General features: G+C 38.8%; 1 protein-coding gene across 2 annotated transcripts in view; it reads left to right on the top strand.

Moving 5' to 3' along the window:
- PPP1R21 (protein phosphatase 1 regulatory subunit 21) overlaps positions 1 to 13533 on the top strand; it is a 54836-nt gene extending 41303 nt beyond the window's left edge. For both annotated transcript variants that reach the window (XM_033125307.1, XM_033125308.1), the window contains exons 17-22: positions 2176 to 2418; positions 5552 to 5584; positions 6767 to 6883; positions 9265 to 9363; positions 10394 to 10522; positions 12791 to 13533. In XM_033125307.1, coding sequence (XP_032981198.1) covers positions 2176 to 2418; positions 5552 to 5584; positions 6767 to 6883; positions 9265 to 9363; positions 10394 to 10522; positions 12791 to 12820 — 651 coding nt within the window. In that variant the 3' untranslated portion in view covers positions 12821 to 13533. The remainder of the gene's footprint in view (positions 1 to 2175; positions 2419 to 5551; positions 5585 to 6766; positions 6884 to 9264; positions 9364 to 10393; positions 10523 to 12790) is intronic.
- The last annotated feature ends 2416 nt before the right edge of the window (positions 13534 to 15949 follow it).

Genomic DNA, 15949 nt, shown 5'->3' with positions numbered 1-15949 from the left:
CAAAAGGTTTGGAGCAGGCCGAGCAAAAGAAGAGGCTTAAAAGGCCGAGTTATTTTATTTCTTACTAATGAAATATTAAGGAATGAAAACATTTCAGTATTCAGTTCGTCAATTGAATTTGGGGGCAGGCAGACGTAAGGAGGTACTGTCTTTTTCCCAAGCTGGTACAGCTTTACACCAGTTTAGTTTTTGTCAGAGATTTATTTGCTTTAATACTGGCTTTTAATTTTGGAAATGTTTATTTTAAAGAGAACCAAATTAAACTCATCTGAAATAATATTTTACTATGCTGACCTTATTTTCATTGGACATATATCACTTATCTTTTCAACATTAGTATTCTGTGATATTGGAACTGAAAATTTTATCCACAGAATAATTCCTGAGACAAACAATAAAATGTGGAATATCTAAAAAATTGATTTTGGATTTTCTTCTTATTTTATATGAGGAAAGTAAAACTCAAAGAAATGAAGCAGATTTATCCAAAGTAACTAGTAAGTGGCGGAATCGTATGACTTCAATGCTATAGCTTTTCCCACTCTGCCATTGCAGGCTAGTCTGATAAGCCCTCTGGTCTCCCGCCCTTCCTCTCTAAAGTGAGGATACTGTCTACCTTTGATGGTCTTTTAAGGATAAATTGAGCCAATGGGAGGCAGTGTGATGTAGTGAAAAGAATCAGATGTGTGAGCCAGACAGATGGGGTCCCAAATCCTGGCTCTCTCATTTGCTAGCTTAGCAGGTGGTTGAGCTGCTAGGAGCGTTAGTTCTCTTCTTTGAGAAATGAGAACTGTCAGACTGTTAGGAGGCCTTGGTGAGATAACGGGAGGAAAGTGCCATGCACAAGTGCCTGGTACTTGCTTGTTGCTCAACCATGATAGTTGATAAAATATTTAGAATTCACTATAAAATTTTACTTTTATGTAATTCTCAAGCTTTTATTTGCCCTGAGAATTAGTTGTTTTGTTTTTTTCAACTTCTTATTGAAGTATATAACATACTTAAAAGTCTGCAAATCATTAATATATATCCCAATGAATTTTCACAAGTAAACACACTAAGGTAACCAGCACCTAGATAACATTTTTAAAAAAGAACCTTTCTTTATTTCTTTATGTAAGGTATACCTGTAAAAAAGTTGCTAGGACCCCAGAAGTCTTCCTCATGCCTCTTTGCGATTACGACTCTCCTCACCACCAAAGATAACAATTATCCTGCACTCTCATATCATAGATTAGTTTTGTTGCCTGCTGTGAACTTTTTGTTAAACAAGGTTATGCAGTATACACTCTTTCAGGTCTGGCTTCTTTCATTTGACATTATATTTGTAATATTCATTTATGTTAAATGTAGTTGCAATCTGTCCATTTTCATTGCTGTTGAGTATTCTATTGTGTGAATATACATCATTTATCCATTCTTACTGCTTATGAGTATTTGGGTAGTTTCAAGTATTTGGCTATCATAGTGCTGCTATGACATGTCTTTTGGTAAATACGCATGCATTTCTGTTGGGTATATGCCTAGAAGGGGAATTGCTAGGTCATAGAGCATTATATGTTCCTTTTTAAAAGATCCTGCCAAAAAGTTTTTCAGTGTTTGTCCCAAATTCTACTCCTCCGAACACTATAGGATAGTTAACAATTGTTCCCTAAATATTCCCACCTTTGTATTTTATATCTTTTTAATTTTAGTCATTTGGGTGTTTTAAATTGCTTTTTCTTGATTAATAGTGACATTGAATACCTTCTTTTTTATGTTTATAGTCTTGTTCAAGTACCTATTCAAGTCTTTTTAGTTTGTTTTTCTCTGCTGGGTTGTCTATCTTGTTCTTATTGATTTGTAGAAGTGCTTTATATGTTCTGGGTATTATTCCACTATTGAATACATGCTTCTTCGTCTACTTTGTGGCTTTCCTTTCTGCTCTCTTAATGATGCTTTTGATGCATAGAGATTTTTTATTTTATTATAGTTCAGTTTCTTAATTTATGGTAGTGCTTTTTATTTATTCTGTTGAATAAGTCATTTCTTATGCCAGGGTCAAGCTTTTTTGTTTTCATCTCTGTGAGGTAGTTTTGGTTTACATTTATAAGGTTGCTTTTTTTTTTTTTTTTTTGGCCACTAAGTTTTATCTGCATTATCCTCTAAGGTGCAGAACTCTCTGTTGCTTTCAAGGTTCAGCAGAGTTTGGAGAAGATTTCTAAACTGGAGCAGGAAAAAGAACATTGGATGTTGGAAGCACAATTAGCCAAAATCAAGTTGGAGAAAGAAAACCAGCGAATTGCAGATAAGCTGAAGAGTACAAGCAGTGGGCAGGTGGCTGGGCTGGCCCTGGAGAATGCGTCTGTGGTGAAAGCTACAGGCCAGGAAGAAGCCTCAGCGAAGGCTGTGCAGGAGCCAGTTCACAGCGCCAGTCTGGTAAGTGCCATCTGCTTTTAATGTGACTCGGTAAGGATCCAATCTAGGGTTCAATATTGACCACCTAAATTGCACGTCGGTTTATAACAGCAGTAATCCATGTGCTCTAGAAAAAGCAGCTCCATTAAATTCCCTTTGATTTTGCATGAGACTTCCCCACAGTGAAGGCCATGTTCCTAGAAAAGATACAGTAAGTCAAATTTAAGATGATTCTGTTTTTCCACAGAAACATTTATAAAATAGGATTATGTTTCCGACCAAGGGCTAAATGCCTAACTCTTCTTAGAAATGACCACAAAAACAATTTTTAACGAATTATCTGGTAGGTATATGCCTAGATGCTGTGAAGCTTTTTGACATACATTTAATACAGAGACCCATCAGGTTAATTACGAGTGTATTTCTTCCCCTTTTTTTTTTTAAATGAAAGTTTATTGGGGTGACAATTGTTAGTAAAGTTACATAGGTTTCAGGTGTACAATTCTGTAATACATCATCTATATATCACGTGTGTTCACCACCCAGAGTCAGTTCTCCTTTCATCACCATATGTTTGATCCCTTTTACCCTCGTCTACCACCCCCATCTCCTCTTAAGAGTATATTTCATAAGGCAGGGTACTGGCATGTTATCTTGCAACTTCATATTTCTTGCCTTATATTTCATTGCAGTGATTTAGAAAGTGAAGAAACATCTCTATTGGAGTTAACGGAATTCAAAGTTACTTTGAGAAAAGTTTACTATAATATTCTCCCCACTGTTAAAAAAAAATTAGAAAATCTAGGAAAAGAGAAATCAGGAAGAGAAAAAAGAAACAACCCTCATAAGGTGTCTCATTAGGTGTATTTTTACAAGCATTTCTCAAGGAACTTGAGGAGAACCATGGTGATTTCTGCAGGCCTTATCCTAAGGTGGGTGACTGTACTGCAGCTACTGATGCTATTGAAGAACAGGTCGTGGTCCTGCTCAGCTTTACCTTGTGTCTGACAAAGAGCATACCTGGGAGCAACATACGCAAACAGCTTTTCCTTTCAAGATGCATACAGACCTCACTGCACATTGACAGTGTCAGAAACCTTATTAGTGTTCATTTTCCTAGGTGTGATAATGGTATTGTGATTATTTAGGAGAATATCCTAATTTGGGGAGATAAATGCCAAAGTACTTAGGGTAAGGTATTATAATGTCTGAAATTTACTTTTACATTGTTCAGGATAAATATATACACATAGGTAAGTAAGGCAAATATAGTAAAATGTTCATTATTGAATAGAGATCGTGGATATACAAATATTTTTTATACTTTTCCCCCCAAGTTTCTGTACTTGTATGTTTGAAAATTTCATGATAAAATATAAGGGAGAAAAAAAAATAAACATTTTTAAAACAGCAAAAAAATATAAACCCAACTTCTCAGACTTATGACTTGAATGGACCCCATGCTGACAGGACGATCCTACAGGGAGCCCTGTACAGAGCGCTGTGGGGTTGCAGTGAAGTTTCTGGAGGGCGTGGGGAGGATGTCACAGAAAAGGTCACATGAGTGTGCTTTGAAACTGAGCAGGAGTCCAAGGCAGGAGAAAAACATTTCAGACCGAGAGAAGGGTCTCCCCACAGAATTCTCCTTCCCTCTGCACATGGCAGATTCCTGCCAAAATGACCTGGGGACAGTAGAGATAAAGAGAGATGGCATTTTCCGCCTTCCTTGGTGTTTCCCACTTTTCAGCCTTTATTTTTATCCCTTCTCATTTAAAGTATAGTTGAGATGCCTCATTTGCCACATTTTCCATAAACCTGAGTTTTGGTCATTGTCTTTAGATGGTCAGGATTAGAGACCCCCTAGACATGGTCAGCCTGCTTTCATTGTTCACAGTCTAGTCTATATAATGGAATTTATTCCCACCTCTTAGTTGCTCTCAATCTAATGGAATAAGAGCTTGGATAGACATCTGTGTAGAGAAGAGGTGTGCTGTCCCACGTATTCAAACCATAACCTGGGAGTAACTTGTAAGGGTGGGGACGCAGAATAGATGCCGAATGTAGTCATATTTGGATATATAAAATCAAATGATTGGTGTATTACTATAAACAGTTTTTAACTGATAGAGAAAGACTAATTGCACTCCTGCCTCTATGAGTAGAAAATTATGTCTCTTCTATTAAAAAAAAAAAGTCTTATGCAAGGTGGGTATGACATTCATTAGCACACATTTAGTGGATATAGTGCTCACTGTTCAGAGTAATACTCTTGATATTATTTAGAATCTATGCAGACTGTTTACTGAGTGTCATTTTTGATTAATTCAGAATCCATTGAAACTGAGTTTTCAATAGTTTACTTAAGTTATTGTGCCCAAGCATGTGCCCTTCCACCTTGAACAATAACCTGAATTTGGTAATCACAACTATCTATTTTTGCAATCTTAATCCATAAAAGCAAGCTTTAAAAGCCTGGTGGTTGGGGTGGCCAGTTAGCTCAGTTGGTTAGAGTGTGGTGGGAATAACACCAAGGTTGCAGGTTCGGTCCCTGCATGGGCCACTGTGAGGTGCACTCTCCTTAAAAAAAATAAAAAAAGAAAAAAGAAAAACCTGACAGCACTTTAATGTGCTTAAAATTACATTTTCATTAATTTAAATCAGAAATTAATACTTATTGATGTCACAGTAACGTTGTATCAAGAATGTATTTCTTCTTTCTCGTTTTGAATTTTCAGCCAGAGTATTTGTGTTTTCTGTTTGGAATGTTCTGTTATTATGATCACCATAAAACTGTCTTTACCACCCCCCACCCTCCCCTTGGCTACTGCTTTGGAAATAGGCATAGAAATGACAAGATGAAAAAAATAGGACAAGATGAGTCAGCTGTTGTCTCTCTCTTCCCAGTTTGTTGGTTTCAGTGAAAATGGCTGACAGCATTTTGATAGAGGAAATAGTGATGCTCATGATCCATTATTCCTTATCCCCAGGTGCTGTTTCCTTGTAGTAAAGGACGATCTGAAGGTAATCTGGTACTCCAGTCCCAATGCGCTTTAAAACAGTAGGAACTGAGAAGAGAACATACTACAAATGTTTAAACTAGTGTGTTTGAAATGTAAACAGTCTGTTCTAAAGCATTTTTTCCCTTATGTTCTAGATTGGGATTTTAACCAGGACATCTGACGGTGAGGTAAGTGTCCTTGGCATCATGTTGTTTGTTAGTAAATATCTGGCTGAATGTTTGTTGCCAAAGTCCTATAAAAGTCAGATTTGTCTAATTGTGTTTTCTGATGACCATTGTAGCAAGTGTGGAGCCAGTGTTTCCCTCTCCACCAGTTATTGCTTTTCTCTCTGGTTCCACTTTGAGTGTCACCAATAAATTATAGCGTGTTTTTGTAATTGCCTCGTTGAATGATCTGACTTGGCAGTTTGATAACGTGTGCCTTGAGCTCGGCCATCAGCTCGCTGGCATACTGTGTGAGTCTTAGAGCCTGTAGCTCTCCCAGTGGGCAGGCTGGGAGAACAGGGATTTTGGGGGCCTGGATAAACAGTGTGCTTTGCTACTTGTTTCCAGCCCTTGAGTGAATGAACCCAGGTCAGATTTGGCTTGTCACATTGGTTTGCACTTTTGAGTTTTGAAATTTTATAAGATGTAACTTTATAAATAACCATTAAAAGAACACTGAAGTCATTCAGCTTACCACTCAGTACAGTGAGCTGGTAAACACAGTTCATGAAGGTTGGTAAATTCTTTGATTTCCTTATTGGCCTTATACTTTAGGTAATTTTGAACTTTTGCATGTATTTTTTTTGTAACTAAATTCAATAGTGGGTCATTGCTAGAGTAACCTAGAAGAACAACTCATCTGGGACAAGGGTCATAAATTATTTATTATAGAAATAGTTCAACTGGTTAGTATGTTTAAGAGCATTAAAGCTGTCTTAAGATAATTAAGGGGAAAAAAGAATGTTCAGATTTTAGGGGTTCCAATAGATGGTCCCTTTTTCCCTGCCTTCTTCCAATTAGAGGAGGATATAGGAGTCAGACAGATGGAGATTTTGAAAGTTGGTTTGTAGCTAATAAAAGCCGATAGATGGACATGGCCCAGGGCTTCCCAGTATTTCTCCCCTGTTCTCTTGAAGCCACAGCTTCATTCTGAGATAGACAGGATGTTGAAAAAAGACATTTGGAACATTTCATTTACCTGCCCTATCTGAAGTTTCTTCGAGAGTAGGAAAACTATGATTCCCTGTCAAATTTCAAATGAAAATGTACAAAACATTATCTCTTTTGTTTTCTAAAGTGATATCTTTTTTTTCTAAAACTGCTTCATCTCACTGGCATTTATTTAGTTATATATGCTCTATTTAGGTTCCAGACGTGGAATTTCGTGAAGACTTAATTAAAAATCACTATATGGCAAGGATAGTGGAACTGACGTCTCAACTGCAGCTGGCTGACAGTAAGTCAGTGCATTTTTATGCTGAGGTGAGTGGAGAGTTAGATTTGGGTTTTTTCCTAACCCCTTCAGGAATCAGGTCACTGTGCTTGTCTCCTGCTGTTCATTAGAAGAGAGAAGTCAGTGTCTGTTCACATGGTTGGAGTTCATATTGATTGGTCTATACACGATCCAAAAATCTTCTTTCAATAAATACAGGACTGATTTGTCATTTCCAAGTTACTGAAAGATAGTTGAGACTTCTTACCGTCAGGTAGCTCTTCTTAACCATCATATAATACCATTTCCCCGAAAATAAGACCTAGCCAGACAATCAGCTCTAATGCTTCTTGTGGAGCAAAAATTAATATAAGACCCGGTCTTATTTTACTATAGTAAAATAAGTATAGTCTTACATAATAAGTATAGTCTTACATAATATATATAAGACCAGGTCTTATATTAATTTTTGCTCCAAAAGATGCATTAGAGCTGATTGTCTTATTAGAGCTAGGTCTTATTTTTGGGGAAACATGGTATATGTTTTGGAGCATTATTATTGTAGATTACTGGTTTTAGAGTAAAAGGTAGGTTACATTCATCGATTAGGAGATTTTTGTATAGGGATAGTAAAAAGCAAAATATGCCTGGTTCTTTTTTTAATGCTTTCCAGTTTCTAACTGACAATTTGTGGAAATGAGTTACTGTAAATGATAAAAATATAACCTTTTTCATCTTTTAAAAGATGCAAAATCTTACTTTTTGTTACATTTTCTTCTTTCCTCACCAAATGGTTCATTTTCTTAAGAGAATTAGAAAAACATAATGCAGGATAATCAATAAAATTATATACAGTTCATTGATTAGAAGGAGAGAAAATGAAGGAAGAAAGTACAGATATCAAAGCGTAAGAAACAAATGATAAGCTAGAATAGATATTGCTCAACATATAAGAATACCCGTAAGGTCTCTGATTTGAAACTTTATATTAAAAGGTCAGTTAAAGATGTCAGATGGAGCATTATAATGCTTTAATTGTTAAAGAAATTGAAAAAAAAAGACAGTACCCTTAACTGGGACCTGACCGTGTGATTTTCTCCTATAACTATGGAGATGGAGAAGTTGCAGGAGGCCAGTTACCAAAAGTGGAGAGGGGCTTTGCTTCTTTTTTCCTGCTAAAATAAATGATGTGCCTAGTTGTGTGTTGTTCACAAGCAGCCATTACATACCTATCTGATGAGCTGGTCACTAGTGACAGCTTATTGGGCTGTGGAAAATGGGGAGGACAGCAGACAGAAGTGCTGGAGTGCTTCTCATCTGAGCCTCACGAAGCAGCAAAAAATCATGTCCTTATTTGGATCCCTAACTACCTTCTGAGTTAGTGTCCTAGAGTTGATTGTCATCTTCACGAAGACCCAAGCCTTGCAAAACTTTCCCTCGTTTTCCGGCTCACTAAGCACATAGATGTTTGATTAATAGAGGGCAGTTGATTTGGTTGGCTGAACTTTGCTGAAATGAGTGGGGAATTTTTGAGGCTGTTTTAGTTCCAAGAGACTTGCTTATCTTGGTAAATGTCTTCAGCACAATTATGATACAAGAATTTTTAAGTTGTCCTGGGTTTTCCTCGACTGTAAACAGGAAGTGGTGACCCCCTGTATGTCTTTACTGGAATGGTTAGTCTGAGCGTCTGATGTCGACACAGCATTCAAATGTGTCTCAACAGACGCTCCTGGTCAGTCTCATGGCCTTATCAGAAAGTGGAGCAATCCTTTTAATGGCACATCCTCTTTGAACAAGAGTGTGAAATAGATTTTTTCTTTTTTCCTCTGTCTCTGGATAGCCTAGGTTTGGTAGAACCCCCAAAGAAAGCAGCTGGGATCTTTATAGTCCTACACTCCCTTTTTTCCCCCTCAATGTGGATGGAGCATAATCTATAGAGTAGGACGATAAAGCTTTTATTGTTCCTGTAATGTGGTCTTTGATAAAGGACTTAACACACAAGGGAAGTATCTTAGGGTCCATATTACATGGTCAGATGCCATTGACAACATGTGAAATAGCCACTTCTCTTTTTGTCTAGTGTGAGTATAAATAAACCCTGGGTAAATGTAAAAATGTCTTGTGTTTTTTGTGACCACTGGGCATTGGACTAGAGCTAGGAAAAAAACCGTTGGTGAGCTTGGGTTAGTAGAGTTTTCTTTTTCCTTATTAAAATGATGCGAGTGGGGCTCCCATCTTTCTTTTGTGTACTCCAATGTGTGGCACAGGCCTGTAGGTACTCAGCAGACATTTGTGGAAGAAAGGACGGGAAGGAGGGATTGAGGGAAGAAGGGCTTTGGCTTTGCGGATTGTTTTCTAGTAACCTTCCCTGAAGTAAATTTGCTTTTGGGAAATGCTCCCTGGGATAATGGAATACTTTCTGATTTAACAGTGCCGAGCACTCTCTAAAAGACTAGCCTTGGCTGAAAAGTCTAAAGAGACACTGGCAGAAGAGATGAAAGTAGCCAGTCAGAACATCAGCAGACTTCAGGTGAGTTCGTAAGTGTTACCTAAGCAGTTTTCATACGTTTCTTCATTGAAAGTCCTTGGGTGGCAAAGTCAGCATTTCCTTTCTACAGGAGTGGCATTCAGCTCTAGACATACATTTTTCTAACCACTTTATTTCTAACTCATTTTAAAGTAACATCTTACGTCAGGCAAAAAGTGGTTGTATTGTTTGTTTCTCTGACTTGATTTTAATTTTAAATAGTTTTGTAGTCAGCATTTCTATAAATAAGACATAGTTCCCCGTAATCCTTTCTTTGTCTCCTCCATGTTAATGCCTGTCATTGTGGGCTATAAACTGGTTTTGTTCACCTTGCTTTTATTCTGTTCCTTCTCTTGACTGTTACATGAAACTGACCTAAACTGGGAGGTAGGGCTGCAAAATATTTCTCCTTACTCACTGCTTTGTTTTAAAGCCTTATTTCCAGAAAACTCCTATTAAATATAAACGTGATACAGGAAAAGAAATAACACAGTAGCACAGCAACACCCACTTCCTCCTCATTTCAGATTAGTTTCTCAGATTAGCTAGGAGCACAGGATTAGATTTTAAGGGGCCAGAGAGAGCCTAAGAGATGGGAAGAGAGAGGAAGGTGCTTCTTCCATGGAAGGTCCTGCCTGTAGGACTGATCTAGGTGTGGGATGGTGGGAAAGTGCCAGAGACAGGCTTACCCACCTCACCAAGGGCTCCAGAAAACCTGAGGGAATTTGGAAAGATCGAGTAGTCCTCTCGTTTTTTTGCAACATTGTTATACCTGTCATAGAAGGAAACTCATTTTTGCAAAGAGATTCAGAACATATTTTGAAGGCTGAGAAAAACTTTTCCCCCATTTCTTTTTACGTTGTTCACTTGTTAGGCCTGTGGCTTAACCTTCATGTGAATTGGTCAGATAGGTCATGTAGATAAGTGCTTATCCAAAAGTTTTTTTATAGATTAGAAAAGCTTTAGAATTGTATGACTAGTGGGGTTTTGACGTTTCTTTTTTCTTTTTTCCCTCTTTTTCTTTGCCGTTTAGGATGAACTGACAACTACCAAGAGGAGTTATGAGGATCAGTTAAGTATGATGAGTGACCACCTGTGCAGCATGAACGAGACATTATCCAAACAGAGAGAAGAGATCGACACACTGAAGATGTCCAGTAAGGTGAGGCAGTGGAAGGAGGTAGTCTCTCGGCAGTATAACATTGAATATTTCATGTGTTTCATATAAGGTTTCTCACTGCTGGGCATTTCAGGAGCTGAAGGTTAAGAGATTTAAAGTGTTTGTAAATCGTTTTTCTTAATATCATTGGTCCCCTTACCCAAAAGTAAAATTAAGTTTCTTTGGCTGAATTACAAGTTAAGAGAAGCTCTGACCTCTAAGGCCCGATGCTGTGTCCTTTGTTTTTTGGCATTTCTGATACTGTTGTATCAATATGGGGGACTCTTAGGTGGTTTATGATGGGAATTGCTCTTTTTTTATATATGAGTCTGAAATGGTGCTGTTGAAGAGTAACCTTCTGTAGCAAATTTTTTCTCATATATATCCATATACCTGAATGTCTTCTCCTTTTAATTCTAAAAATTCCCTTTGATTTCATTTCCCATAAAGCCTCTGCTTGTCCAGGCTGGAGCCAGTAGATATTTGTAGTATTTTTATGTTGAAATGTATATCCACATAGCGTGTCTCTATTGTTGTAACATGATGTATAGACTCTTTTACCATGAAAAACAGGCTTCAGGAGGCCAGGGACTTGGTTCTATACATCATCTCAGATGCTTGGCACAGTTTGGTAACTCTGATGATAATTTACCACTACCAGCTTGGATTTACGTTTCCAGCCTATGCTCTTTGAAACTCACTGCTGCCCCTATTGCCCTAGTGGCATTTATTGAGTTCCTGCTATGTGCTGGCATAGCAGAGGAAACAGATGAACAAACCTTAGGTTTATCTTAGTGTCTGCTAGTGGTGGTACAGGGCACCATTCTGCTCAGTTGGCATCTCCTTGGAAAATGTATCATGTATTGGCATCTCGTTATATAGTTTTGTTTCTCAGTGTAGTTTCATTGTATCGACTGGCCTCTGGCTACTTCGAAGTGTGTCTGGGATGCTTTTCTGGGACATCTTGTGATGATGGTAACCAGCCAATATGGTTCTGATTATGGTTCTCCAGTTACTTGTGTTTCAGGAAACTTGAGCTTGGAGGTAGGGGGTGGGGATTGCTCCTCTTGAAGAATGCCTCCCTTAACCCTTTTCTCTTGATATTCCAGCAGGGCAGCAACTAGGTCATATAGAAAGCACATTCATTGGAATGACTAGTATGAGAAAGCCTATTTTAGCATCTAACATGTGAAAGAAAGGAGCAGTGTCTACAGGGAAACTTCACTTCAGAGCTGCAGAGGCATTTGGTTCTGAATTAGAAGGGTTAATGTTGAGTACAACAAAGCTCATTGCAGCTACTTAAGAAGTTAGGGAATTTTCAAGCCCTCTCAGAACTTTTTAATCTAGTACTTAAAATACCTGTCATTAGTGAAACACTGAGTTAGAGATCCTTCTTCTCTTTGTAGTTTATATTGTTAACCTTCCTTTGATCATTCTGTGATCCCTATTGCTTTTTGCCCCCCTCCGTGCCTATTAGTAATTCAGATTGCTATGGCATTATCTTATGGCTGAGTTGACATGGTCTCCACTGGATACCAAGTAAACATCCTAAAACCATTTGCTTGCTGTTATCTTGCTCTTAATATTTGTATTCTGCAAGCATTTCCCACTTACATGAAAAGAATGTATTTGTACCTAATAGTTAAGTATAGGAACTTAATTACGATGTTTTCCTAAAAAGTAAACTTCTCCAGAAAGAAGAAAAGTTACTCAAAACTGGCAAGTCCAGATCTCTATATGTGAGGGAATTGGGTGGGAATAATTTAAGACATCTTCCCTCTTGCTTGTTCTCAACCAGAATCTGAGCTTCCTTTTGACAGATAATCATTGCCATTTGGTTGTTAGTTGGCACATATGCAAAGTAAGTATCTATTAAGACCTTTAAAAGGTATTGAATTAAACAATAAAGAAACATGTTTAGGCTGAAATTGTTTATGCAGTTTCACAAAATCAAAAATTCCCTTGTCTTTGGAACAAAAGGATTATTTGAGGTTTGATAAATCTAAGATAGCTTTCTTTTCTTTCTTTATTACCTGTCCTCAGCCCCCAGGGGGATAGGGTCCATGAACTTTAGAAAGTGGGGAGAATTAAACTAACAAACTGCTTTGTGATTACTGAATAAAAGTTATCAATGCAAGATTATTGACTATTCTTCTGGAAGTTAAAGTTTTCCAAAGTGAAATATGCCTTCCAGACAACTTGGTCTATAAACGATGGGAATTATTGTTCTTGAAGTTTGTGTTCTTACTGTTGATATTTTTCTTTGCACAGGGAAATTCTAAAAAGAACAAGAGTCGGTAGTTTACACATAGCTGGTTGGTGACTTCTTTCCAGAGCTGCTACTGCTGCAGGGAGCTGCAGGGCTGCGTCTCCACATCCAGTGCTGGCCGCCTTCAGGAAGCTGGAGTGTTGTTGGACCTAGTAAACTAGTCAGTGTTATAAATGGCCTTGAAACATTTAAAATATATTTGTAACCAGTAAGGCAAATAAGGCAATACCGATTTTGATGTTGACAGTAAAATGGAAAACTATACACATACCATGGATATTGTAGGTTTCCTTACACTGTTTTTACTGTGCACTTTTTAAAATTAGGTTTTGATTTCAGTATGTAAGAACAACAAATATTTTGTATATTTTCAACTCAATTATATGGTAATTGATTTGGTATCTATGGAATAGATATATGTTTCTGGATAAAATGCTTACATTGTCAAACTGTCGTTACTTCTTGCTATAATGAAAGCAGTTTCCAGATTCTTTTTGAAGACTTTTTCATTCTCTTTCTTTCTCTCTTTCTTTCTCTCTCTCTCTCTCTCTCTCTCTCTCTCTCTCTCTCTCTCTCCTCTCCTCTCTCTTTCTCTCTCTCTCACTCTCTGAGGGAGTGGGCCTTGCAAACTTCAGATCTTGTGGGTTTATTATTATTGTCTTCAGCTCTTCAGTACCCTCTCTGTGTTGGAATAATAGCTTAAGGAAATTGATGTCAATAAATTCGTACTTATATCAAACCTTCAGTCTCTCTATGAAAATTTGGTAAAGGAAACTGAAACCTATTAAAGTAGTACGCTTTACAAAATTTACCAAATCCCAGTTGATTTAGATATAATCTTTCTAATCCTCCAAATTGGAATAACTGTACGGTTAATCCTTTATTAAGGCTTTGAGTTTTGCCTTGAGAGGTACTTGTAACTAGACTTCAAGCTAGGACCCTGAGCCCTTTCAAGCTCTCGGGTGGTTTATTTTAGGAACATTGTATCATTTCAGTGTACACCTCGGGGGTGTCTCTCCCAGTACTCGCATTGCTGCGCCTTTCTTCTGAGTTGCTTGCACGGGCCCACTTCACCCCCTGTGCAAGTCGCCAGGTCGGAGATGTTCCGGAAACCCCTTCCTCCCTACCTCCCTGCCTGTAGCTCCATCTCCCTTGAGCCTCTTCTTTAGGCATTTGTTAAGCACTGCCTCCCAAAAGCTTTATTCTGGTTTGCCTGAGACTCCCCACCGGCTTCTCTCGGTGTTCAGCATGTAAGCTGAGCCTCTGTCCCAAGTCCTCCGCTGCCTGCTGCAGGGCGAGACCGGCTGGTATGCTCAGTCTTCACAATAATGAAGGTGTTTGGATCCTGCCTTGGGGATCTTTGGTGGGTCAGCTCAGGCCCATTCTTCTGGCCCTTCAAGCCCCTAGACCCTTTGCCCTTTTTGTGTTCTGTGACCTGCCCATTTCCAGTTCTCTAGCAGCTGAGCCAGCTGTTTTCATTGCACCGAGGCCCCCAAGCACGGAGAGGATAACATCACTTAAGATCGCTGATTAGCTCCATCATCACCTTAGGGGTTCCAGCCTCTGCCAGGCCTTCAGTGTTCCCCGAAATCCTTTTGGCATTTTTACTCTATTTCTATTCCTCCTTTGAGGGTTTGGGACAAACAAGTGTTCATCTGACTTATGACTTAATGGAATTGTTAGCTGCTGTGTTGAGAATAGACTGGAGAGCAGTGGTGGAAGCAAAGTCCAATTAGGAGGCTATGGTAATAATAGGAGCCTTTTGAGAGATGGAGGAGGAATGGACTACGTAGTGGCAGTGAGTTGTGTGACGTCTGTTTCTGGATTTATCTGAAGAAAGGGTTGATAGGATTTGCTGACAGATATTATCTAAAATTGCAACTCCTTCCCTCTATACTTCTGTTGTTTTTCTCTGCTTTATTTTACTCTTTAATAACTTACCATGATCTAACAGACCATCTATTTACCTGTTTATCTTATTTTTTGCCTGTTTCCACCTCTAGAAGATACAGCTCCATGAAGGCAGGAGTTTTGGTTGGTTTTGTTCACTGCTATATTCCCTGTACCCAGAACACTGCCTGGCTTTCAGTGACTATTTGTTGAATGAATGTTGATTGGACGGGATGTGGAGTGTAAGAGAAAGAGAGGAGTCAATGATGAAGTCAAGGATTTTGGCCTGAATGAACTTGACTGAGAGAAGACGGAGGGAGGCGCACCTGGCTTCCATCTAGTTGTAGCTTAGGCTGAACACCTGGGAATCACCTTTGATTCCTCTTCCCTCACACATCTTCTTGGTTCTCTTGTCTTACTGAATCTCCCTGCCTTTGCAATATCTTTCAATTCTGTTCAGTTGGTGCCAAAGTAATTGCGATTTTTGCAATTTTTAACCTTTTAAACTGCAATTACTTTTGCACCAACCTTAGAACTGCGCCTTACTTGATATCTTTATCGAGCCCTGGCTACCTGTTGTCTGGATTACTCATTTTCCTGTCCTCCAGACCTCCTAGAGCATCTTTCTAAAACTTGTCTCTGCAGAGTCATCTTCCTGATGGAGAGGCTTCACATGGCTCCTCACTAGTAGTGGAGTATGTGTGTGAGACGTAGAGCTAACCGTCGCTTGCTTTCTCATTCTCTTCCACATACCCAGTATCCTCTCCCTCCACCTTTATGAAAACCTTCAGATCTCTGGGTCAGGAAAAGTAAGACTTTTCCTGAGCGATGGGCCTGTTTTTCTCTTAGAGATGGTGTGAATCTTGGGATCGTTTCCCTCTTTGCTTTGGTGGCTGAGAGCTGTATCTCCCACTGGCTGTGAGCTCCCAGACTGGCCGTCCTTATTGCCCTGCATGGCGTCTGGCCGCAAGGCCCGCAGGCAGGACTTGTGGACTACTTAGTGCACCCTGGGAGGTTTCCTAGGGCTGAGGGACAGGGCAGGACTGTAAAGGGTGCAGTTCGTTTTCTGGCAAAATTGTCCCTTTTAAACTTACCTGGTAAGATCTTCGCCATCTTGGCAGAACCCCTTTCCTAAGGCATATATCAACCACCAGTTGTTAACCATTTACCGTAAGTCAGGCATGGGTAAGACTCGATATGTATTACTCCTTTAAACCTCTAATAACTGTTGCTCATTAGTGCTATTACTACCCCACTTTATAGATAGAAAA

The sequence above is a fragment of the Rhinolophus ferrumequinum genome, chromosome 13, assembly GCF_004115265.2.
Source record: "Rhinolophus ferrumequinum isolate MPI-CBG mRhiFer1 chromosome 13, mRhiFer1_v1.p, whole genome shotgun sequence".
Classification (NCBI taxonomy): domain Eukaryota; kingdom Metazoa; phylum Chordata; class Mammalia; order Chiroptera; family Rhinolophidae; genus Rhinolophus; species Rhinolophus ferrumequinum.
Note: the sequence above shows the minus strand (reverse complement) of the source record. Positions and strands in the feature narration are given on the sequence as shown.